The sequence below is a fragment of the Uloborus diversus genome, unplaced genomic scaffold (genome assembly GCF_026930045.1).
Source record: "Uloborus diversus isolate 005 unplaced genomic scaffold, Udiv.v.3.1 scaffold_12, whole genome shotgun sequence".
NCBI lineage: Eukaryota > Metazoa > Arthropoda > Arachnida > Araneae > Uloboridae > Uloborus > Uloborus diversus.
In genome coordinates, this window is record NW_026557876.1 from 5927248 (window position 1) to 5952773 (window position 25526).

The 25526-nt window shown below is 31.9% G+C and overlaps 1 protein-coding gene across 1 annotated transcript in view; it reads right to left on the bottom strand.

Annotated features, from left to right (window-relative positions):
* Window positions 1-4719: 4719 nt before the first annotated feature.
* Window positions 4720-25526, bottom strand: part of LOC129232478 (protein arginine N-methyltransferase 1-like) — a 51691-nt gene continuing 30884 nt past the window's right edge. The window contains exons 7-11 of the mRNA XM_054866624.1: window positions 19557-19644; window positions 18697-18812; window positions 13608-13758; window positions 10931-11052; window positions 4720-7261 (exon numbers count right to left, since the gene is read on the bottom strand). Of these exons, the coding sequence (XP_054722599.1) occupies window positions 7178-7261; window positions 10931-11052; window positions 13608-13758; window positions 18697-18812; window positions 19557-19644 (561 nt within the window). The 3' untranslated portion in view covers window positions 4720-7177. The remainder of the gene's footprint in view (window positions 7262-10930; window positions 11053-13607; window positions 13759-18696; window positions 18813-19556; window positions 19645-25526) is intronic.

A 25526-nucleotide genomic window follows, 5' to 3' on the forward strand; every position in this document is an offset into this window, starting at 1 on the left:
AAAAATTAAAGGATTTTATTACTAACATTCAAATAGTTCTCCATAAGGGTCTTTTCATCAAGTTTTAGAAAAGATATTATCAAATAGTTTGGATGATGAGTAGCAATCAGAAAAAGGTTTGCATATCTGACATACTAGTAACTAAGGGAGAAAAATTACAATATTGGTGAATGTAAAAGACTGAAGTTGTAAACATATGATATGAATGGTGTAATTGAACTTTTGCATGCTTTTTGTTTGACATTATAACATAGCAACCATGAAATGCTTATTTCCTATACATACAAAAAATAATAAGTATTTGGGTTACCCTAACAAACCGAATTTCATGCTGATTTCAAATGTTGCAATATAAAATTGGGAGCTTATTTTTACTCTTTTCTTTTTCCACAATGAATGCAATTTTAATTGCTGGTAGCAACCTCTAAATTTTGTTCAAATTCTATGAAACTTTTATTTGTGTTTTTTCATCAAAAAGAAGCAATTAAAGGGGTGCCCCATAAGAAATTCAAATTTTTTTTTAAAAAGTACATTATAAGACACACCCTTCTATACATATAAACCTGATTTATGTTAAGTACATAATTAGTTTCAAAAAAATTAAAAAATAATTATAAAAAGTCTTATATAACACTGCTTTGACACTACACCGTACGAATAAACCAATTTCATTTACAGGTGTTATACGAAGAACACCTGTAAATGAAATTGGTTTTTAGTGAAAGAAAATGAAGCTATTAGATAAAAATAGATTTTAACATGCAATTCTATCCTCTTACAGAAAACTCTGAAACACTTGTATACAGTGGCACACCCACGGAGGTGGCTAAGGGGCTTAAGCCCCTCCCAGAGATCAGAGGAAATTCAGAAATGGCCATGACCTCCTTGATCAGACCAAAGAGAATGTCTAAAATTGCGTCTCTTTGCCTATAATTTTAGGAATTTTACAAAATATTTGAAAATTATTCTTAAAATACGGCTCCTGTAAAACTCTTTTCCTAACGATAGACTTTTCTCTCCACAAAGAAGTTAGCCTCTTTCTTTAAAAAGGAAACACTTGTTGCAGCCTTTTAATTCAATGTTTTTTCCTAATTTGAGCATAATTAAGTTGGTGTGTGTCTTTTATGATTTACAAATTTAAACTGATTTTGTGGAAGTGGTTCGATAGATAGAGAGAGAACGCACTGAGAACATAACAGCACAATTTATTCTTCCCCAATATTTTATCAAGTTGGTATATAATTTAAAAAAAAAAAAACTGTGCAGTAAAACTTTACTGATACGAGAATTAAAAAAAAAAATCTACATACATCTGGGAAAGGTTGAAAAAACAGTAATTTTGCCTCTATTTATGTATCAGAGTTCCTTAAAAAAAATTCTAGCCCCTCCCAGAAAAAAATCCTGAATGCACCACTGCTTGTACAAACAATTTTTATTGCAATTTGAGCCAACAATGTCCGACTTATTTATAGATTTTGAGCCATGATTTTTCTCTTTGATATAATTGGTTGTCCACAAATCATGTCCCGATTTTTCATTAAAAAAATGGGCGATGTCACACCCCTCTCCTTTGTCATAAGCTTGCACTTTCATAAGGCCCCATCCCCCCCTCAAAGCGCGACATCGTTAGTGGACAGCCGCAAAATTTCTTTTCATTCAATGTTCATTTCATTATTCAATATGTGATGTACATTATTGTACCATAAAACTCCGCAAGATTTAATATAAGGAGCCTTTTCATAAATCCACCCAGCCACTGTGTGTAAGATTTTCTGGTACATCAAACAATATTTGGCAATAAAAGTTCTTGTTATTAATGTTTCAAATACCGAGATCTACTGGTGTTCAGTGTACTATATATCGTCCTCTCAGAGCAACAGTGGGATACCTAAGTGTTATTCCTGGGATTAGATGTCCTACTGTTGCTCCGAGGCGACAATATTTATTCAAAATTAAGCACGTTTTAATTTCAAAGGGCATGCAGGCTGAAATGAAAGAGTTGGTTATATTTCTATTATTCCTTCATTAATCAAATCATTAACACATTCATTAATTTATTTGCGCTTGTTCAAATTCACTAATTCAATCACTTCTTTAAATGCTGATAAATTTATTTATTTGAAGAAATATTTTGATCAAGAAAATATTTCATTCATTAGAAAAATATTTTATGGGATAAGACAATAATTGAAATACAGTAGTCCCTCGTTATATCGCTTTTCTTCTGTCTCCTGACCTATTAAAGCCTAAAATAAGAAAAAAAAAAACTCTGCTTTAAGTTTGAAACCATTTCTGAAAACATACGGTATTGATCAGAGAAGGGCTCTTTTTTCTTTATTTTGTCAATGAACAAAAGGAAGCTATTCTTCTGAATTCACTAGAAAAGCAGCAGCAATTCCCGGTATCCAAATGTACATACCCGGACACACTATATTTCAGTTTAAGATAGTCTGTAAACTACTTAACATCTTCTTTTGTATTGGTACATTGCCTTTACATCAAGCGTCATACTAGCCCCATGTAGAAAAGAACATACATCCTTCTTTTAATACAGGAAAGATTTGCGCTTTGTTGCACAAACCGGGATTTGCATCAAAGAAAGGAACTATGATCTGGACGGGCAAGAGAGTTTTCTCTAAACAATGTGGTTACTTTTACTTTTCACATCCTTTTTACAGCAAGTCAAACGGATTACGAAGTTTATTGGGAATATGAGGGTATTGGAATGCTCACTCTATTCTCACGGTAGCTCAGAGAAATCATCTTCATTCGCTATTTGATGTTTTTAACTTTCTGACGGTGAAAATGTACTTGCATTTCAATCTTGTTTAAATTTCAATAGGTGTGATGGCACAAAACCATTAGAAAATCATGTCAAAAAGAACCAACGCAGGGCGCGTACTCAATTTCAGAAATTTAATGAAGGAGTTTTGAAGGAGTAAAATGAGGATTTGAAGGAGTATACTAATGGGCTGTCCTCAAATGTTGTCGCATTTTTTTCTCAACATCTTTGACCCCTACCCCTTGTGCCACACTTCATCTTATTCTTGTCACATGTCATTTTTATAAATCTATTGTTATAATAACTGTGATGTCACTCCTTATCACCCTCTCTCTACCCCTTGTCACAATTTCGTGAACCAGTCACACCCTCAAGGCATGACATCACTCGTGGATGACCCATTTTACAATATTATAACTGCCATTTGCTAAACAATTGTTTTTAACACAATCACTTAATATAGTACACCTGCTTATGTATCTTTAAGTAATAATTAGAGAGACCAACTTTTGCAGCTGAGAGTGTGGTGGAAGGAAATGCAATAATCATAAAACTTGAAAAATAGTCAAGCCTTATTTAAGCATGGTTTACTTGTACTTCAATTATGAAATGTCTTAGTCATTTAATAATATTTTCACCCCTTCATCACCCTTATACCTTCGCCCTTGTGACAAAGTTAAGTTGTCGATCAAAGTATGTATTTTAAGTTACTGTCATAGAGGAAGACTATGTAGTCTTCAACTAAAAAAAGAAGGAGTTCAAACCAAAATGAAGGAGTTTGAAGGGCCCTTCAAAAAAATTTCTCAAATGAAGGAGTATTGGAGGAGTTTTGAAGGAGCGTACGAACCCTGAAATTTGAATTTGTAGAAAAATTTCCACCTCGAATTTGTTTACAAAAACGACTATTTGAGGCAACAGCCCTCTTAAATTGAAAACAATTAAGTCTAGTGTGCCCCACACGATTACAATAATAACAAATCAATTTTCGAGAAGGTGGTCTTCGTGTATACTTGTATTGTATATTTGAAGCATGCATTTTCCCTACTGCTTTATCCTGTTTGTCTACACTTCATTGAACATTATGTGACTGAACAATACCATTGTTCTCAATAGATTTGTTCTTAAGTTGTTCCTCTAAAATTTCAATTTTGTTTTCTAAGGAACTTATATGTTCAACAGACAATTTTTCAGTATCATAGAATTGTACAGTGTACATAAGTTTCTGCATTTCATTAACCTGTTTTACAGCATCGCGTCAAACGATTTTATTTTTTGTTCAATAATTTTTGCACTAAAAATATAAAGTTTGTAAAAATATCTTAATGTGGATGAGGAAAAGAGAATGAAATAAAAAATAACTTTTTTTAATCGCTTATTTTTTTAACAAACTCTTATGTGGGGAAAAAAAATCTATAATGTTGCTATTGACATATTTGACTAATGAAAAATTGATAATGCACAAAAAAAAATGTTAAATTAAGAAGAGGTAAATACTCATCAACGTAACCACATTTTTCGAGTGCAATACATAATTGTAAAAACAAATTATCTTCAGCTTAAAGCAAAACCCTGTAAGTACAAACCCTGCAATGCTAATTTACTTGTGTACTGGATTTGTAACTATTTTTAATGACCACCGTACATTGCGCTCTTTTCCTTTGCCCCCCGAAAAGCGCAATATAACGAGGGGTTACTATTTTTGTATTGAAATGCAAAATATTTTACAATATGTTTTGCAAATTAAAATATCTTTCTAATGTAATATAAAAGAGGTATCGAGTATAGTGAACAGGAGCAGGGTACAGGGGCGAGAACATCAGCACCAGTTGTCATGGCTTGGGCACAACTGTCAGGAGCAACAATAACCATACACACAAAAAAGATTTTCCCACAAAAAGCAGTAAGCAAGAAGATCAAAATATAACTCACAAAACCAATTATGGAATGAATATTTATTGATTCAAACTTGTATAAGTTTACACATTACTGATTGATGACTTTTTTTTTAAATAAAATTTTACACTACAACAAAAATAAATAGATTGGTCACTGATGAGATTAGTTAAGTTATGAAATAAAATTTCAAATATGAAAATCTTACATGAAGTTAAAAATTTTGTCACTGAATGTATTTTGTAAAGTTCATGTCACTGATGTTCAAAACACATATTAAACTTATGGAAATTCATTAAAGAAATACATTGCTAACAGCAATTTCATGTTGGATATTTATTGAATAAGTGAATCTATAGCTTGAACATCAAAATGTAGAAAAAAATGAACGAACAGAACAGTCGCAATTACCTTGTATATAACTTTTGTTCAGTCCCCCAACTATTGAAGCTACTACAGCAAAGCACAAGCATCTGAACTTAAAAAAAAGGGGGCATTTCAGTAGCTTCATTATTCACTATCAATTTATTTAATACACACAATTCAGTAAAACAAAACAATATTCATTCTTTTGACAGTATTTTTTGGAAAATGATTCTTAAATTTGCTACATTTATTCCTTGCAAAAAGGTTGAGCGAGCATGAAAGCAAAAATACAAAAGAAATATTAGTCCAGCAAGACAATATCTCGGTAGAATACTGTATATAGTGATATTTAAAGAACATCGGACAATATTGTAATATATCGGTATCTGGTTGTTTTATTTATGCCATCACACAATATTTATATGCCACTACAGAAGTTTATACTTGCCAACCTTTGAAGAAGAAGAAGAAAAAAAAAAAAGGAGATTCCACTAGAAGTACAGTAAATCCTGTGTATGTTGACCACTTGCGGTGCAGCACTTTGGTGGTCAACTTAGACAGGTGGTCAACTTATAGAGGGTAGTAATGAAAACTTTTTTTTGTCATTTCTTGTCCCATGCATTCATTTTTAACTAATTGGAATACTTTAAAACTCACTTTCATTGTTTAACATTACTTTAAAACAATAAGAAAAAATATTGTTTAAATATTTTTAGAGATTATTTACCTGAATGACTCGTAAAGTATCATACAAATTTAAAATTTCTGTGAATTGATCAAAAAAAAAAGCCTCATTACTAATGAAAAACAACTTACTTGATATTAACAATTCCTAAAAATTCATAAGTCAAAAGTTACTCAAATTCTTCATTTGATTTTTTCGTGAACATTTGTAACCGTGGTAATCTACTTTTCAACAAAATAACTCCTTATTGAAGTTTGGCGCATTTTGTGGGACATAACATCAGCCCAATGTTTTTCGATGGAAACATAAATATTCATAGGATTTTCTAAAATGTCTGGTTATTTATTTGAGGCATAACTGATGAAACCTTTAGTACAATCTAATGCTTTTGCCTAGTGGTCAACTTACAAAGGGCTTTTTACAATACTACAAACCAAAGCTGGTGTATATTAGTGGTCAAGATAGAGGGGTGGTCAAGTTACAGAGGTTTTTCTTCATTTTATAAGATAGGACTAATTCCGTTCCTGACAAAAGCGGTCAACTTAGACAAGTGGTCAACTTTACAGGTTTTACTGTTTATAGGTGATTCTCTCACCAGCGACACATTTCATATCAAAATTATTAAATTATGCTTTTAAATAACATGAATACTAAACTTAAAGTGAAGTAGTGATTTTTCTTAGATGTAAGCTAATTGATCGCAGCAAGAAAAATACATAATACTACAAAGGAAAAAATCAATTAATTAGGAATGAAGTCTGAAATTCGTATATTCCTTAGTCTCTACCAAAAAATAAAAAGGTGCTACAAAAATTCGGGAAAAAATCAATATATTATTAAAATAAAACATAAAATAGGTAGGTATAGGGTAGCACATGTTAAAATAACCTCAAACTTTCAAAATAATTAAAATATTTTCAAGATGCAAAAAGATTGAAATCTGCTGCTATTTTCAGCAAGCCACATGCTTTGTTGAACATGCAATAAGGAAAGCTTCCAAAAATGAATAAAAACAGTACAGTTGGCAAGTATAGAAGTTTATTAAACCAATAATAAAATTTAGGCATTTAAGAAGATTGTTGAAATGAAATGACAACCAAGTAATTAATGTAACTACCAACATTCAAAGCCTATATGTTTTTAAGAATGATTCTGTTGGTATATGAAGCACAGATGTATGAAATTAAATGCTAAGATTTAAAAAAAAAAAATTGTTTTCAATTTAAAATATTCGTGATAAGCCATAGTATATTTCCACTCAATGCTGACCAAATGCGAAAACACCATTTTGAATTGTCGAGACCGAAAAATCGTCTCACGAAAAAATAAATAGTCCATCAGACATGATTTTAAATTTCTAAAATTAAGGATAAAATAAATGTTCAAGGTTTACACAGGCTGCTAAAAAGGAATTTCTTTGTGACGAGATGGCACAAGAGTCTGTCTTTCTCTCAGCGCATTCTGTAGATAAACTTTTCATTTAGTTCACAAAGCTCACCCCTGAAGTCAATGTCCAAACTAAAATCCAAGTCTCTCTGGAAAACAAAAGAAGCAACATTATGCCATGTTAAATGCAATTTGTCAATATCTGAAGGAGGAAAAAATACCATCATTTGTAAATTTTGTCTTCGTCCCCTCTCCCTTTTGAATTTTTTTTTTAAATTTTCTTTTTTACCTAGCAGATGATTTTTTACTGACTTAGTTCAAATTAATTTTTTGGCAATAAAAAATATTTAAATTAGATTAAATGAAAATTATGATAAATTTTTTTTAAAAATTTTTTTTTATATTGTTCCACCTATTTCAAAAAATTCCTAAAGAAGAGGAGTACAAAAGACATTTTCTAACAAAATTTGGTGAGTGATACTCTTCATGAAAGCATTGAAAAAAAAAAAAAAAAAAATTAAATTTTATTTCTGTGTAAAAAATATGACTAGAATAATTTTTCATGTATTTTATTCCTAAGAATAAGAGAAGAAAAAACACATTCATTAGTTTTGAATTTTGCTATGAAAAAAAAATATGAAAATAAAAAAAAAGATTATTTTGAAAAACTCGAAGGTTGTTTGAGATAAAGAGCTGAAAATTTGGCTAAATTATTTTTATTCGACATCAAAGTGATCCCCCAAGTGCTAGTCGAAAAAGCCGCAAGGACAGATTTAACATAGAAACCAGGCTACAGTCTTCGCAGTCCCTTAAAGTTGTAACGGGATTTCACGGTACAGTAGAAGACCGTTATAACGCCGACCTGTATAACACAATTCTCTATAAACCGCACTACTTTTCAGAAGTAAACAATAGGTTTTGAAGTTTAAAAAAACCCTCTGTTTTGTTTTGCAAAAATAAAAATTTTAGGCAAATAAATTTTGAATGTTTTTCATCTTTTCATCTTAATTCAAAGCTTTTAAATGAAAATTAGCATTCACAGTAAAAAGAAAATATCTGATGGGGCTCTTGAAAATGCAGCTGTTATGCGAACCATGAAGCTAGCAGAAGTGCAGGGTTTTGATTGTGGAACATATTTATTTGTGAATAACTAATTGTAATATTGGTGCTTTAATAATATTGCAGATAAAACTCATTCTGAAGTGCTAATATATAGATATATTCTGAATATTAATTTCAAAATTTGTGAAATGATCTGTATAACGCAAAAACCTGTATAACGCAAAAGCTCTGGTCCCAAGGTGTGCGATATAACGGTCTTCTACTGTATTAGAAATTACTTTTTCCAAGTTGCAATAAAAAACTTAATAAAATAAAATAAAAAGTAAAAAAACTTTATAAGAATGTTAAAACTGTTATATTTGAATAAATTACATCATTTCACTAGTCTCTTGAACGGCCTATAAAGAACTGTATAAGGGTTAATATCAGGAAAAGTCCTAATTTAAGTCCCAGCTGAATTATATGTTATTTTTTTCCTCAATCTATTATTAATAATTTCAGTTTCTAAAACTATTTTTAAATTGAAATTTTCAATGTGAGATGTTATGCAAGTATAATTCTATAGCTATCATTATAAATTAAAATTTCCGCAAACAGTACAGATATTTACTATACATTCATAATATACAGGGTATCTGCTACATTTCAAGTTTTGAAATCCATGACTTCCCCTGACTTCTGCTCCTGACTTTCCACAATTCACAACATGCAATTTTTCCAGAAAAAACATTAAATTTTCACAAGAATATCTGAATATATGTTTTATAAAAACTTAAATTTCAAACATCTGATCTATGCTTTGGACATATATTTCTAAAAATTCAAATTAAAGGGAATTCTAAGCATAACATTAGCTCCGTAACTATCATAACTAAAAATCAATTTATGCAACAATGACTAATGATACATACGAAATAATTAGCGTTTCAATTTAATTATTTTGCTACCAAGGACATACATTTATAAATTTAAAATTTCTGGAAATATTTCAAAGACGAAAATAACTCACAGTTATGTATCACAGTCGAAATCCATGACTTTCCATGTGTGCAAACACCCTGAATATACTACTAGTATAAATTATACAGCTGATGTATCATGCCCATTAAGTATAAAAATTTGTAACATTTGCATGAGATCTGTTATAGTCAAATACAGGGTGTTTCAAAATGAATAGCGGGGTTTTAACATGTTATAATATTTATTACACCAAACTTACCGCCACAAGTGATATATCAAATGAAAGAGAAACTCAAACAGTTTTACATATTAGCCTACAAGTGTTCAATGCGAGCACCATTCAGCACACGTCAAGACGATACGCGAGTTCTTCCCAAACTTTGATGAGTGTCTCATTAGTCATTGCTGCAACAGCTGTTTCAATCCTGTTCCTTAATTCGGGAAGGTCGGCTGGCAGTGGAGGCACATACACACGGTCCTTAATAAACCCCCAAAGATAGAAATCACACGGCGTTAGGTCGGGTGACCGTAGAGGCCATGGGAAACAAGCCCTGTCATTACGGCCAATCCAGCGGTCGGTACAGTTAGGTTAAGCCAATCGCGTACCTCGTTATGCCAGTGAGGAGGCGCACCATCTTGCTGAAAGATGAAGTTTTCTGGTTCATCTTGTGTCAGTTGAGGGAAGAGCCATAGCTGTAAAGTATCCAGATAAGAAGGCGGATTGCAACAGAAACATTCCGCGCGCATGCGCACTGATGCCAACAAACAAAACTGTTTGAGTTTCTTTCATTTGATACATCACTTGTGGCTGTTAAGTTTGGTGTAATAAATATTATAACATGTTAAACCCCGCTATTCATTTTGAAACACCCTGTACAACCCCACCATGGGTGCCACTCTAAAAATTGGCCAGGACTGAAAAGCGCGTGGCTCCATTTCGCGACACCAAAATGTTAGCACTTAGTTTGTTTCATGTTTTAGACATATATAATGCTAATTTTTGATGCTGTAACTATATAGTAAAACCAAATTGTAAGATTAAGTAAAAATTAAAACCTAAATAAAAAAAAACATTGTCCAAGATTTTTAGGAGGTAAAAGCAGAAAAAGAACTTAATAATAAGATGCAATAAAAAAACTTACTGTTTCCTAATGCAGAAAAAAAGTTTCAGATTTTATAGTTCATGTTACATAAATAGTTCATATTTCACACAAAAAAATAGTAATTAAAAAAAATTCAGGTATGAGATTCTTGGCTATAAGATGCATTGTGATAAAAACTTTAATAAAATTTCCCAGATTAAGATAAGAATGGTTGAAATCAACAGACTGAGTGACTTATTTAATTATTTTTTGGAAAAAAAAAACAGCTTATCTTTTTAACTTTAGCAGATGGACCAGTTTTTTGTCCTCAGAAGAATAATACCTTTTTTGAGAGAGAGAGATTCAAAAGTAAAGATTTGTTTCATCTATAAAAATCATTTTGAACATGGAAAAAAAATCCGATGGCCGAAATTTTTGAAAAGACGGAATTCCGTCCCTTGGACGGAAGTGTGGCAACCATGAACCCCACCCTCCGTAAAATTGGGTTAAATGTTCACTTTGGCAATGCTCTTAATTAAAAAAAAAAAACCTACTACAGATATGTAGTTTAACTACCCTATTAACTTTGATTTCTGAGTACCTTTAAAAATCGAAATTTTCCACCATCAAATTAGCATTTTTCCTGATATTCACCCATAAGCAAAAACAAAATAAATGAAATTTCTGAAAACAATTCCAAGGTTGAAAACTTACTTTATTCTTTTCATTAGGGCACATGCTAAAATTACCATAAACTTCTTCTCCTTTCCTCACGGTAAGATAATCATCAAAATAAAAGACAGTTTGTTTCCAGTGAGTGTATGGTGCTTCAGGAGCTGTTTAATCAAGAAGAAATATATATTTTTATATATAGCATATAGCACACACAAAAAAATATAATTAAAAAAAAAAATCAATGAGGTCATTTCAAAAATTTTAGAAATATTTTTTTCTGAAAGAGCATGCTTAAAAACATAGTATCTGACTATTTTTAAAATAATTTGACTAAGTTTAATACTTTAAAAAAATTACTTTAATCGGTGTGCTTTCATTGTTTACACTTTTGCCGATGACATCATAAATGATGAAATGCAATTCCCTGTCGCCATTTGCAAAACATAATATTTAATTTGCTTCTTGATTATCATAAAGTGGAATTACGGCATACACATGTGCCAAAGAGCATCATTTGTGACATCATAAAGCCCACGCCTAGTTTGAAAAATCGGACATTTTAAATAATTTATTAAAAAATAACTGTTGGGAAAATGAAAGTATTTTCTGGGTTCATGTTTTTTTTTTTGCTTATTCTATCAAAAATGTAATTTCTGTTATTTTTTTAATTATTAACTTTCATTTAATCCAATGCTCGTATAAATTAGACATTGGGTTCCATACATGAAAGTTAGCTTTAATTGTAATGCTTAAGGAGATTTTTTTGATAAAATAAGATTGTTTCTATACATCAAATTTTGTATATATTGAATTTTTTCCGGCGATTTGCTACTTCGATATATCTATGTTCGACTGTATGTACCGTAAAATTCCGAAAGTAACCCCCCTATCGATTATAACCCCCCCTTTTTTGTAGAAAGTAAAATCTCATTAAATTCCTGATTATACCCCCCTCCCCTCCCTTCGCCTGAAAATTTTCTGATCATCTTCATTTGCCACTCCCTCCAATAAAAGAAGGATAACATTTTCTGCTTTACTTGGAAAGCATTAACAAAGGTTTAGTTTCCCCCTCCATGTGCAGTTTTGCTTTTCTAAAAAAAAAAAAAAAAAAAGAAGGAAAACACAATGATTTAAAAAAAAAAAAAATGGTCTCCATGGTTTATTCCTCCCAAAATGTCTAGACTCCTTTTGATGCAAGGGCGCCTTTTTTTTTTTTTTTTTGTTCATTTGTATTACAAAAGAAATTTATACGATTGTAATGCATTTTTTTTCCTTTTGGAAGGAGCATTTTTGTTCTGACTTGTGAAACTGAACGATCTTCAACACGGCGCCATTTTGAAAACGAGACGCCATTTTGGAAAAGTGTTGCTCAAAAAGTAGAGCAAAACTTAACCTTTTAAAAGGAGAAATAATGTAATTGAACGAGTTTAGGATCACAAGAAATGTAAATTTTACTAAATCAAGTAAGAGACTTGTCTGTGTTTGCGTCCACGAACTTTGTAAAGCTCAGTTTTCGAAATTATGATCATAACGATTTTGCGGCCGTGATTGCGATTTTTGCTTCTATTCTGAAACAAGAACATTAAGATTTTGTTTTTTTTACTGTAACCTTATTACATTCAGTACATAATGAATTTTCAAGCTATAAATTATATTTCTTTCGAAAACAAATGGCGCCCTCATGCAATTTATTACTACGAGAAAATTATGACATGTTTTTATTAATTAATTTCTCTCTCTTCATTAATATTAACTCTTTTTTTACTTATTATTTCTTTTCTGTACTCTAAAATTAATACTACTAAAAACAATTATTTTGGCTAATTTTTCAGAAAAATCTCGATTATAACCCCCCCCCCTTCTGAAATCAACAAGTTTTGTTTTGAAAATAGGGGGGGGGGGTTACTTTCGGGATTTTACGGTATATTTAAGCAAAAAACATTGGAATAAAAGCACAGTCGACCCTTGATATAACGACCATCTCCGACCCACAGAAAACGGTCTTTATAATAAATGGTCGCTTTAAAAGGTAGAGTTGAAAATCAAATATTTAAAAAAAAAAAAAAGTTTTTTTTTTTTTTTAATTCTAAAGATTTTCTATGTGTTTAGCTCCTGCTAAAATGTATGAAATAAAATAAATATATAATTTTTTGATTAAAACTCTAAAAAATTGCAGTTAATCTTAATATATTTATACTTAGGATAATTCTAAAGAAGCGAATAAAATTTAAATTAAAAATTGAGAGAAAGATAAATAGGTGGTTTTCAGCTTCCAATGAATAGTTTTTACAATACCGCCTCTATTTCTTCTTCTCTCAATTTTTAATTAAGAAAAAAATAATTGGGGGAAATAGTGTCTGCTGAATTCGATCGCTGTATCGGATTAAGCAATACAGAACCGTCGCTGTACAGAAAGCAAATTAACATAGAGTTGGTTCGAGTTGGGGCTTTTACTACTGGTCGTTATAATGGAATGGGCTTTATGATGTGTGGTCACTATAATAAGTGTCGACTGTATTAAGAATTTCAGAGTCCATAGTTTTGTGCTAGAAATTTCCCCCAAGTTGAAATAAACGCCTTTGAAAAACTTTTCCCCATAAATTCTTGCTTTTCCCTGACCATATCCATCTTTTGTAAAAATTAAGATTAATTTTTAGGGGGGGGGGGGGAGTCTTTCTTAACCCAAACTTGGATGTTGCTGGAGGTTGGTACTCACCAGTAGAGAATCCGGTTCGCTTGTGGCACTTTGTGAATTCGACGTTGAAAAACGTCACAAAAGCTTGTATGTAATCATCTCGTTTTACTTGCAAGTGGAATGGACTCGAGAACTTCAGATCCGTTACTTTAACAGTGTACAAATCTACTTCCTGAAAACCATAATAAGACAATTTACAACAAAGGCAAAATAGTAACTATTGATTGTTGTTGCCTTGTGCCAACCAAGCTGGTGCAACTATTGTATGCTCCAGCTGGCTATTTGATTTTGAAGAACATTTGTCCCAATAGCAACAACAAGGATATGTGGGGAATAATACTATTTAAACTATTCCTTTTGTACTCATTTGATTATTCTTACATGACAATAATTAATTACAAAACTTTCTTTTTGTGAAAATATAATGCATAAACCAAAACAAAAACTATGTAAATTTGTCCAAAATGAAGTCAACTTTTTATTTCAACTAAATCTTGAGCAGCACATAGTGAGCTATTTGTAACCCCAAGTGGAATTTGCTGAGCTTCTACCATTGATTTTGATTATTAACAATTTAGCACAAAAGTATACTTCAAGAATCAAGTTTATAATTTCAACTACAGTCGGATCCCGACTTACGCGAGGGATGTGTTCCAAGACCCCTCGCGTAAGTCGGAATTTCGCGTTGTGGAACAACGTATGTTTAGAAAATTTTTATAAGCATACCCAATTATTTCAGACATGTGTTAACACCCCTCAAATCGTTTCAAACCATTTTTTAACTATATATTACCGCATCTTTTCTAAAGAACTGAGTTTTTTTTTTACTGTATTTTAGAAACATCGTTAATATTTAACATGATTACTGCTATAAAGCACAAAATCTATGATCAATAAGATACATGTACTTAAACAGTAGGGTACTTACATTAAGTACATTACTGCATTATAATAGCACTAAATAGTAGATATCGTAATTTTAATTATAATTTTTAAAATTATGAAGATGATAGTTTATGCAGTGTGGAAACACCCCTATTTCTGGCCTCGCTTCCATTTTCATGTTTGTATTTTGCTCAGACACTACTATGTGAGCTTCACTATTAAGATTAAAGTGCTTGTTTGGGAGCCATTCTGTTTTATCAACGTTCATATGTAGAAGGGGGAAAACACTGTTTAGAATCAAAGCAGTTATTTGTATAAACAAAAGCAAAGCGTTGTTTAGACTAATACAGTGTGTGAACTTTTGCTTTCAGTGATACTAAATTAATGAAAGTCTATTCACGAAACCAATATTTAGGGTCAACGAAGCTCATTCTAATGCTCCGCGGTTTCTTTACAAAAAATTTCATGCTGCAAGCCAGCAATCTGCATCAGCAATAAAAAATTCATTAGTCATGAAAAACTCGCGTTATAGCCATTTCGCGCAAGTCGGATCGCATTGTAGCGGGATCCAACTGTATAGAATAAACTTTGTGCATTGCTCAGTATATAGTTCTAATTTACCGTAAATAACACAGCATACCAAACCAAAGGCAGGTAGTACAAGATGGATGCACATTAGAGTTGAAATTACTAGGGCTTCTTTTCCAAATCCATACAAAAGAAATAAATACACTGGACTCTATTCTGAACACTCATGGGATCAAACAAAAGTGCTCAGATTATGGGTGTATTCATTACAGAGGGAGACTTGATAATGCATGTATGTGTATTCTATTGCGTTAGAGGACTATGTTCAATACTTTGCCCAGTGAGCTATACCAGTAACCGAGATCGAGGTGCTGAGTTTTGGATTGGTGGCTAGTGCAATGTCTAATTCAACTCAGTAGGACATTAACTCTTCCAAGGTTTCCGCTACAGTTGCATTTTTCGCAAAATGCGAAAATACTATGCAAATTGCGGAAATAGAACAAGTCATTTTCACTTTTTTGCTCCAATATAATAAGAAAAAGGAGGGGGGGGGGGAGATGCACAATCCGAGAGAGGAAGCAAACATGGAGATATTGAACTTAGTCGTACTTATAAATCTTAGCTAACATGTATAAATTGCTATTAAGTTCAAGAATATTTTGTCTTAATGAGCATTATGTCCCCCTCACCCCAATTTTTAAGGGTTGTTAAAAAAATTTTTGTTCCCTCAATACTAAGAAAATTTTGAGTTTTTCTTCATTTTAAATATTTTAAAAAATATTACCTATTGTGCATTTATTTCTTCAAAGATGTCAAGGTTGAATTTTAGCATTTTGCTAAAGACTTTTCCCCAATTTTAGCTTTCTTGCTAAAGATAATAAAATGTTGCAATACACCTATTGGTGCAATACCTTGAAAAAAAAAGTTACTTTTAATCTGTGTTTTACATTTGGTATTTTCATGCAAAGTACGTGCTATCATCCAAGTGAAAACATTTCCTGGTGATTCTCAGCCTCATTTTGCTTGAAGGTAATCACACTTTGAAGGTTTTAAATACAACTTGATACACTAATTGATTCATGATATATAGTTCAGTGGCAGAAACTTCAGGCCCATATTGCTCAGCTGAATGATTTCATGCGATGCAGTAATATCTAGGAAAAATTTTTTTTCTCTTCTCTCCATTTTCTCTTTAATGCCATTCAATCATTGTGATGAAATCTTGAATGCATTTCAAGCTTTCCAAATTTGATCCACCGAAATTCCCGAGCACCGAATATGAACACGTTCAAATTATATAAAGGTAATAATTGAATAGGGTTAAAAGTAGCATTCATAATACTGGGTTAGGGGTGCGACATCGATGTCGAAGTTTTGGAAACATCGATGTTTGTGTTTAAACATCCTTGTTTTACTTTTGATGTTTATGGACCATCGATGTTTTGGTTTCAACGTTTTTTTGATGTTGATGTTTTTGCATTTTAATTGGAAATTATTATAAAATTTGCTCCAATTTTCTCGCTAGGTAACTAAGTTTACTAATGGAGTTGCCAAAAAAAAAAAATAATTTTTTTTGCAACCATTTTATAAGTTCTATTTTTCTTAGTAGAGAATAATTTTTGGGAAGATCACTACAAGATAGAAGATTAACTAGAGAGTGAGGAACAGGTGTCAAAGCTATTGGAAGAACCTGTTGCTGGTAGTCTGGTGGCAGAACTTGCAGTCTATTTTAAGGCTCCAGTTCTTAAACTAAACGAAAATCCTATACGTTACTACAATGAAAATTATAACTTTAAAAATTCAGAGCTGGTAATAGTTGCTTTAAAGTATTTGATAGTGATGGCAACTTCTGTTTGATCGGAAAGAGATGTTTCTCTGACTGGCAGGATAGTCTGCAAAAAGAGAATTGCGCTTCGGGGGGGACAAAGTAAACAAACTTCTTTTTCTCCAAACTGTCAACACCAATATTCGGGGTTACTTATCGATTTCCCCCAACAAGTCATCCCTCTACTACTTACAATTTGTGCTTAATTAACTAACAGTACAACACATATTTCTTGCTCTTAAAAATAATTGTTGGAATAATTTTGTATTTTTAAAATAATTAGCACAACTTTTTCTCATCATTCAACTGACGGTAAGTGCTATGATACATTTTTTCTTAGATTCTTTTTTGATGTAAATTTACTTTTAGTTACATTCAGATTGAAAGTACTTCCTTATTACTATAAGTAGTTTGTACTAATCGATGCTTGTCTTCTTATCAATTTTCGCCCTACTATAATACCAAGCTGTTGTGAAATTATTCTTATTAAGTTATATTCATCATTTGAGGTTCAGTATTTTCGATATATTCATCGGGTACGTATTCTTTTGTACTGCTTAAATTAGTGTAGTAGATTCAAAAATGTATGTTATACATTGATAAAAAGATCGATGTTTTAAAACATCAATGTTTGGAAACATCGATGTTTTTTGGTTCGATGTATCAATACCATCGATATTTTAATTTCTAACAACTATGTTTTGCCATCGATGTCACACCTCTAGTACTGGGGTGTTCCGAGTACATATAGGTGAGCCTATGTTTAGTATAAGTTTCGCCAGGACCATCCAAATGTGTTCAGAATATTGGTATGTTCACATTAGAGAGTGTTCAGATTGAGGGAGTCCACTGTATTAGTGAAAATTAACTGTGTTTCAATTCTTAAAAACTGAATATATATGATTTACATAAAAACTAAAAGAAAATATTACTTCAAAGGGGGAAACAAATAACTATCACAATTGAAATACATTTCCGTAAACAAATTATAGCAAATATTAATACAAAAAGAAAACATTTCTATTCAGAGCACAAATACTGTTTATTTTGAGGTGAAAAGAACAAGGAACAAGATTTGAAATGCAGGGGGTGGGGATACACAATTGCATACTAGCTTTTAAAATGCATTGGTGTCACTACTATTCATTAAGTTAGGTTCATTTTCACGGCAGAGAATATATAATCTCGATGATCATTTAATATTTTTAAAAAAAGGTTTTTGATCATTGATTTTTCCAAACATTAAAACTCCTTGATTTTCAAAACTTTTTTTTGCCATGAGACAGATATAGCATAAACTATAAGAAAATGTTTTTTAAGGAGTAATAGGGGAGAATAAAGAGTTAGCTAAAATACATTTTAAAAATCCCTTAAATGGAAAAAGCCAATTAAAGTAGTTTTTCCAGAGCTTTTTCAAAAAGTATATGAACCCTGCCAATTTTACATTCTAAAAGTTTACTCAACCACTACAATTGTTGGAGGAAGTAATGCAGTAAATTCAAAAACCTAAATACCCAATAAAATAAATAAAAATATACCGAAAATTTCAACATTTCTTAAAAAGTACGATATTTGGATCCTGGGGGGGTCAAGTGCCTCATTGAATTAAAAACGTAAATAAATTAAGATCCCGATTCTTGATAGTCAATAACGCAGAAATTAATGTATGGTGGAACTGGGATAGTTATATTAAAACTTGGAAAATACCATATAATTTAACTACAATGAATCAAGGCAAAGGATTGTCTAAAATACACCAAAAAAAAAAAAAAGTCTTGAAAAATCTCCTGATTTTTGATAATCACTTTTAGACTTGAAAATCTAATCAAGTTTAAAAGTTATCAATGCTAGTTCAATTTGCTGCTGACTTACCTTTAGTAAACAGACATTAGTCACCACCTGTTTGGGATCCACGACATCCACAAGAGGCTCAGAGATGGCGACTTTACGGATGCAGCTCATGTTGAATCCGTAGACACTGTCCCACCCTTTTAAGAAAAAGAAATAATCCATAACAAAGCATCATGTAAAAATATTAAGTCTAAGTTGCAGTAGTTTCAAAACGGCAAGCATAAACCGAAGAATACTAGATCTTTTTCAAGAATAACAAATAATTCCGTCGTCACTTTAAATCTAAGCCTCTATTGAGGCCTACTTGAAATAGCCATAATTTATTTTCAAAATTCCTTTTTCATTTTGCTCATTCAGGACCACAGGTTTTACATTTTAAAGGTTTTAGCAATGCAGGGGGGGGGGGGGGGCATATTCCTGTAAACACATGACTGATAAATTGTAGTTTACAGATAAATTTTTACAAAAAGAAAAAAATATATAAAAACTGCATATTGAAAGCATTCTTAAAAAAAAAAAAAAAATAAAAAAAAAAAAAAATTCATGCCAATTTCATGTATGCAAGCAATGGAAACCTTTTAATTCGCTACTAACACAAAAATCAAATCATGTACAATGCTAAATAATCATTACTAGAAAACTTCACAATTGAAAAATTCTGGACCATTTCATTTTTACAAATTGCACATCAAATTAATCTTGAAGAAAGCACATCATAGCAGTCATTTTTTCAAATGTGAGACTTGATTTTTCACAGAAAGGGATAGCATGCATTAGTGCAAGTTTTTACATGTATAGTTTACAAGAAATAAGTTTTTTAAACATTTCTTAACAGACATTCCTGTCTGAAGTTATCAATGCATAAAGCTGACAAAACTTACAATTTATCTTTTCATCTTTGTACTGTCTGTCTTCAATGGCACATAAGAATAATGTTGCTCTGTCAGGAAACATCATACCATCAGGTTTCTGAAAGCAAACAGGAATCTGTTAGAAAAGGCAGTTTACAGTATGTTGTGTGTTTAGCGTTAGGGAAGTTCCGCTGCTTAAGTTTAGCCTTGCTCTGAATTGAATAATAACGCAGACGATTTTTATCTGCAGACGAGTTCTATTTGGGCATGCATTTTTCTTTCTGTTTTTGTTCTAGATCGCAATAAATGGTGGAACAAGGATGATGTGTGGTCAGTTGTCTTATTTTACTCATTATTTCATCACATCGCATAAATATGAACAACCCCGCATCTACCAGCACCTTTCCGCATAAAAATACAGTCCGCTATCGCAGCTATCGTACACAGTAGAATCTCAAAAGTCCAAAGTTCAGCTTAGTTTGAGGTGCCTTTGTTGATATTTTAAGGTATACTTTTTATGAAGAAAAAATTAAAATCTGAAAATCGAAATAGTTTGCTATGCAGAACTTTATTTACATAGAATAAAGTATTAAAAAAGTATTGAATGGCTGATGTCATTAACACCAAGTGGCATGAAGTATTTAGTAACTATGACTGTTAGAGATTGATCTGGAGATGCCATAAAAATAGCAGATTGGATACAAAAAAAAAAAAACTTTGAAATAAAAATGCTGTTTTGCTCCAAAGAACGACTAAACAGCTCTTTTGGAATATCGGATTGTAATAAAAAAGGGAAGTGGTCAACTTGATGCCGCATGAATCGTATGTACAAAATTCTAATCTTACATGACGAAACTTTTTGTGTTGTGTGAGGCACATACACACATACAGACACAATTGTCACGAGAAAACTCATCCATTTTTTTGGTTGTCTGCAAGTTAAGAGACAAATATGTTCAAATATCAAGGGAAAAAAAAATCAAAATTGGTTTAGGGTTAACTCAAACATAAATTTGAGTGATAAATTTTTTTGAGAGACAGTGCTTCCTTTTTTCCATGTAAGGAAGTAAAAGGCGCACGTCCTATTGCGGTCTAAGGAATTTTTCAGATATTTCGAGTTTTCAGTAATCCAAGGCGGCTCGAACTCTAATTGCCTCTAATTTTCGAGACTCTAATGTACTTAAGTAAGAGGATCTCTACCACTACCCAGGTGGAAACAGGCAAGTTTTCAAAAAACAAAGAAACATGCCATAGGATCGTGGGTACTGAAATAATAAACAGTTCATAACTTCAAATCTATCGGAAATAAGGTAACATTCCTGGTCATGTGCTTCCTGTCCTCCCATGTAAATATTTTCTAAACTAATTTTGGTTTGGTATCTATGTTAAAATGCTAACTGCTTTATTCACTTCTAAACCAAAGAAGAAAGTCATTTTTGATTTGCATGTAACTGAGCAGTTGCAGTAGCGATCCAGGTTTAAAACTTCGATGAAGTGATTATTCTCCCCTTTCGATCTTTTCTTTTGGAGCTACTTGTGGGTAGGTGCACGTAAGGGCAACTTGTAAGGAAATGCCGAGATGGAATGTTTTTAAGTTTATGTAAGGCGCAATAGTGTTTTATGATTTTAGTTGAATAAATATTTACCACAGTTAATCTGAGAAGTACATGAAATACACCGCCTGTTGGAACTGAAAATAGAGAATTTGAATTTCAGAATATTCTCAATGTTTTGTGTTCATGTTTAATTACTAATATTGGTTTATTTAATGTTTATGCAAATTAACCTTGTTCTATTTTTCTAACGCCTTTACTTTTGGTGTGGCAACAGTGTTATCTAATGTAAAAAACTGCCAGTGTTGTGGTAGTCAGGACTGGTTTTTTCATTTCTTCACGCGTATGTAAACTAACCATGCTTTTAATTTGTTTTTAATAAATAGTTTTGTTGAAGTTTAGTGTTGTCTATCGACTTTAAATTCAGTAAAATAATGAAGTAAGAATCTAGGACATTGAATCAAATGTCCCGTACCTGCAACAAGTTAAATATGTTTAAAGTTAACACCGCCAGCTAAGTCAATTCCGGTCGAGGACTGCAGTTTCGTGCTTATTAGCACTCATCAGCCCGGCATAGGAGTGACTGAGCTGGTGGTGGGAAACCTCTTAAGGATCTCTCTCCTTAAGAGGTTTTAACTGCACGAAACTGCAGTCCTCGGCTAGAACTGACCGAGCTGGAGATGTATTATTTCATGTATTTCTGTCTTAGCCCTGGCTATGGGGCGATAACTTACTGAATATACCTGCCTTGCCTGCAATATCCGAGTTGAACCGAACCATTGCTTCGGTCACTCGCCTGGTCAGTGCTAATTCTGTATTAGCTACCAGTTTGTTTGGCACTCTTGGCTTTCTTAAGAGGTTTTCAATCTCCAGATCAGTCACTTCTATGCCAGGCTGATGAGTGCTAATCAACACGAAACTGCAGTCCTTGGCTGAAATTGACTGAGCTGGCGGTGTATTTCAGGTATTTCTGCCTTAGCCCTGGCTATGGGGCGATAACTTACTGAATATACCTGCCTTGACTTCAATATCCGAGTTGAACCGAACCATTGCTTCGGTTACTCGCCTGGTCAGTGCTAATTCTGTATTAGCTACCAGTTTGTTTGGCACTCATGGCTTTCTTAAGAGATTTTCAATCTCCAGATCAGTCACTTCTATGCCGGGCTGATGAGTGCTAATCAACATGAAACTGCAGTCCTCGGCTGGAACTGACTGAGCTGGCGGTGTATTTCAGGTATTTCTGCCTTAGCCCTGGCTATGGGGCGCTAACTTACTGAATATTCTGAGAAGTATTTCTGATTATTCAAGTAGATTTTCAGTTTGTGTTTCACATGATTGCCGACTCTGCAACAATTATTTTCCAGCAAAATCAATATACCAGGGGTTCCCAAGCATCCCAACATCTTTCACATGCAAGATAAGACCACTAAACAGAGCTATACTAAGCTTAGTAGACAAAATGCGATAACTCAAGTTAAATATCTTTTTTAAAATAAAATAGGAAAAACAGAAATTCTATCATCTCTCCATCAGTTACCACCTTTCATATTAAAAAATGAACTTGGTGACAAACTTTAAAAGTCACTATTACAGTAGAGTCGATAATCGGAGGTAATTGGAGCTCACTCTACCTTGGATTACTGAAAACTCGTATTATCGGAAAAATTACTTAGACTACATAAGGACACGCGCTGTTTATTTCTTTATGCTATGAGGAGGAAATATTGTCTCCTCAAAAAATTTATCACTCATATATCAACATTAATGTATGTTTTAATTGACACTAAACGAGTTTTGATCAGTTTTTTTTTCTTGAAAAAAATGCCCTCTGATCATCCTCGAATATATTTTGTACTTCCCTTTTTAATTACAATCGGACATTCCTAAAGAGCTGTTTGTTTGTTTTTTGAAGCAAAACAATGTTTTAATTTCATGTTATTTTTTTGTATCAACCTACGTTCTCCATCTCTAACAGAAAATGAATATTTGATGCCACAAATCTTTCAATACCTTTTTATTACCTTATTGTCGGTTGTTAGGAAAGTTCTACATAGCAAAATATCACATTAAAACATTTTTTGTCTACAAAAAGTATATCGTTAAAATATCAAAAAAAGCACCTCAAATTAAGCCAAATCTCAGACTTTTGAGACTCGGATTTTCCAAACTCTACTGAATTTACATTTTGTAGCAAACATTTGAAAATAGTGATCAAATTTGAATTTTCAGACACAGCTTTTTTTTATTAGCTTTCAATGTAACTAGTAATTTTTTACATAGTTGCTATTAAAGTAAGGCGTTTTTAAAAAGTTATAATTATTTAGAAGGAATGTAACTGCATGTTGGGACAAGAAGCTGAATCATCAGCTTTGTTCAGTTTACAGTAAAGTGATATAGCTGCATAGATTTCTAAAAACTAACAATAGTTTCAAGACAGTAAAATGCAGCATTTATTCTAGTATGTATGGAGCTTTTTCTTCTACTTACTCTTCATTAAATTTAAATTATATTCCTAAGGGAATTTAACAGCAAAACAAATAGAAATACTCCAAGTAAAAAAAAAAACTAGTTTTTAAATATAAGGGGTGGGGACTCCTTTATAATCTATTTCTTTAAATCCAGGCTTTGTTTTTGCTTTTAGAAAGCTTGGCATCAATCTAACATTCGATACTGAAATAATAAATAGCTCATAACTTCAAATCAATATACCAGGGGTTCCTAAGCTTTCCATCTTTAACAATTACATGTGAGATAAGTGTGCTAAACAGGGCCATCCTAAGCTTGGTAGACAAAATGAGCTAACTCAAGTTAAATATCTCTTTTTAAAGCAACATAATAAAAACATAGAAATTCTATATCCATCAGTTACCATCTTTCATATTAAAAAATGAGCTTGAATTAGTGAAATTTTAACTATCACTATTTACATTTTATAGCAAATGTTTAAAAATAATTGTGATCAAATTTGAATTTTCAAAGACAGTCTCTTTTTATTCACTTTCAATAGAACTAGTAATTTTTTAACTAGTTGCCCTCAAAGTTCTTTTACAACTATTACTGCAGAAGGAATGTAACTGTATGTTGGGACAAGAAGCTGAATCATCAGCTTTGTTCAGTTTACAGTAAAGTGATATAGCTGCACAGATTTCCAAAAACTAACGATAGTTTCAAGACAGTAAAATGCAGCATTTTTCTATAATGTATGCACTTCCTGAAATTCAAATCATATTCCAAAGGAAATTTAAGAGCAAAACAAATAGTTTACTTATAAGTAAACAAATAGTTTACTTACACTCCAAAGTAAAAAAAAAAAAAAAAACTGGAATTTTTTTTTTAATATAAAGGGTGGGTGAGGGGGTGGGCTCATTTAGGATCTATTTCTTAAAATCCAGGCTTTGTCTTTTCTTTTTAAATGACACTTTACTGCTAAATAACCCAGTATCTTATTGTAGAATTTAATTTTTCTAAACTATCTGGAAAATTCAGGTACCTGGAATCCGGCATTTTCCGCTCGGCCTCGACAGTTGAGCTTTCGCCATTTTAGATAGGCTCTTAAAAAACCTTGCACTGTAAGGGGAAGAACACTCAATGAAACGCTTTCTCATTGAAAATGAGTTCAAGGACAGTTTTGAATCCCGGATTTAAAACTTATTGAACTGATCTACAAAATTCATTAAAAGCAATAACCTAATCAGTTTTTCTTGTAAAGAAACACAAATGAAAAAACCAATGATAGAGTAGAAATTACAAAAATGATACAAGTGCATAGTTTCGGTTTGACTAATGCTCAATCTTGCGAGCTTCAGAATGAGAGAAAGCTGTTGAGAACAAAGAAAATAAACTAAGAATTCAAAGTTTTGTGACACTCTTCATGCTAATTATTGCCAACAATTTGCCTTTGTCCAGCAAATTAAGCAGTGAATGTTTGAAATCTTTCTCACCCCTTCTCCTAAACACCAAGATTTAATAAACAATTTTGCAAATATCTTTTATCGTGGTTGCCATTTCATTCAGTGAAATAAAATTCCTCGCCTTTTCCCTGTATGAATATGCAGCATTATAAACGAGCGAACACAGATATTTGAAAAAGAACATAAATATTCTGATAGTTTCATAAAACAAATGAATTAATAAAAATAATAAATGAAGTGTTTATAAAATTGAAATTATAGCATGGTGATTGAATTTCTTACTTTTTGTTTTAAAAAACTCTTTACCATTCATCATTTGAACTTCATAAGATAAAAAATGAAAAAGTAAGCAGAATAAATACTGATTACTAATTTCCATTTTCTTAATTTATGATTTTTTTTTTATATATATATTTTTAAATTCTTATTTGGTAGTTTATATATTTGAGCATTGATTTTTGCCACTTCAATTTTAAAAAAATATATAAATTCCCTGCATTCTCCACGTTTAAAGAATTTTTCAAAATTTCCAGTAT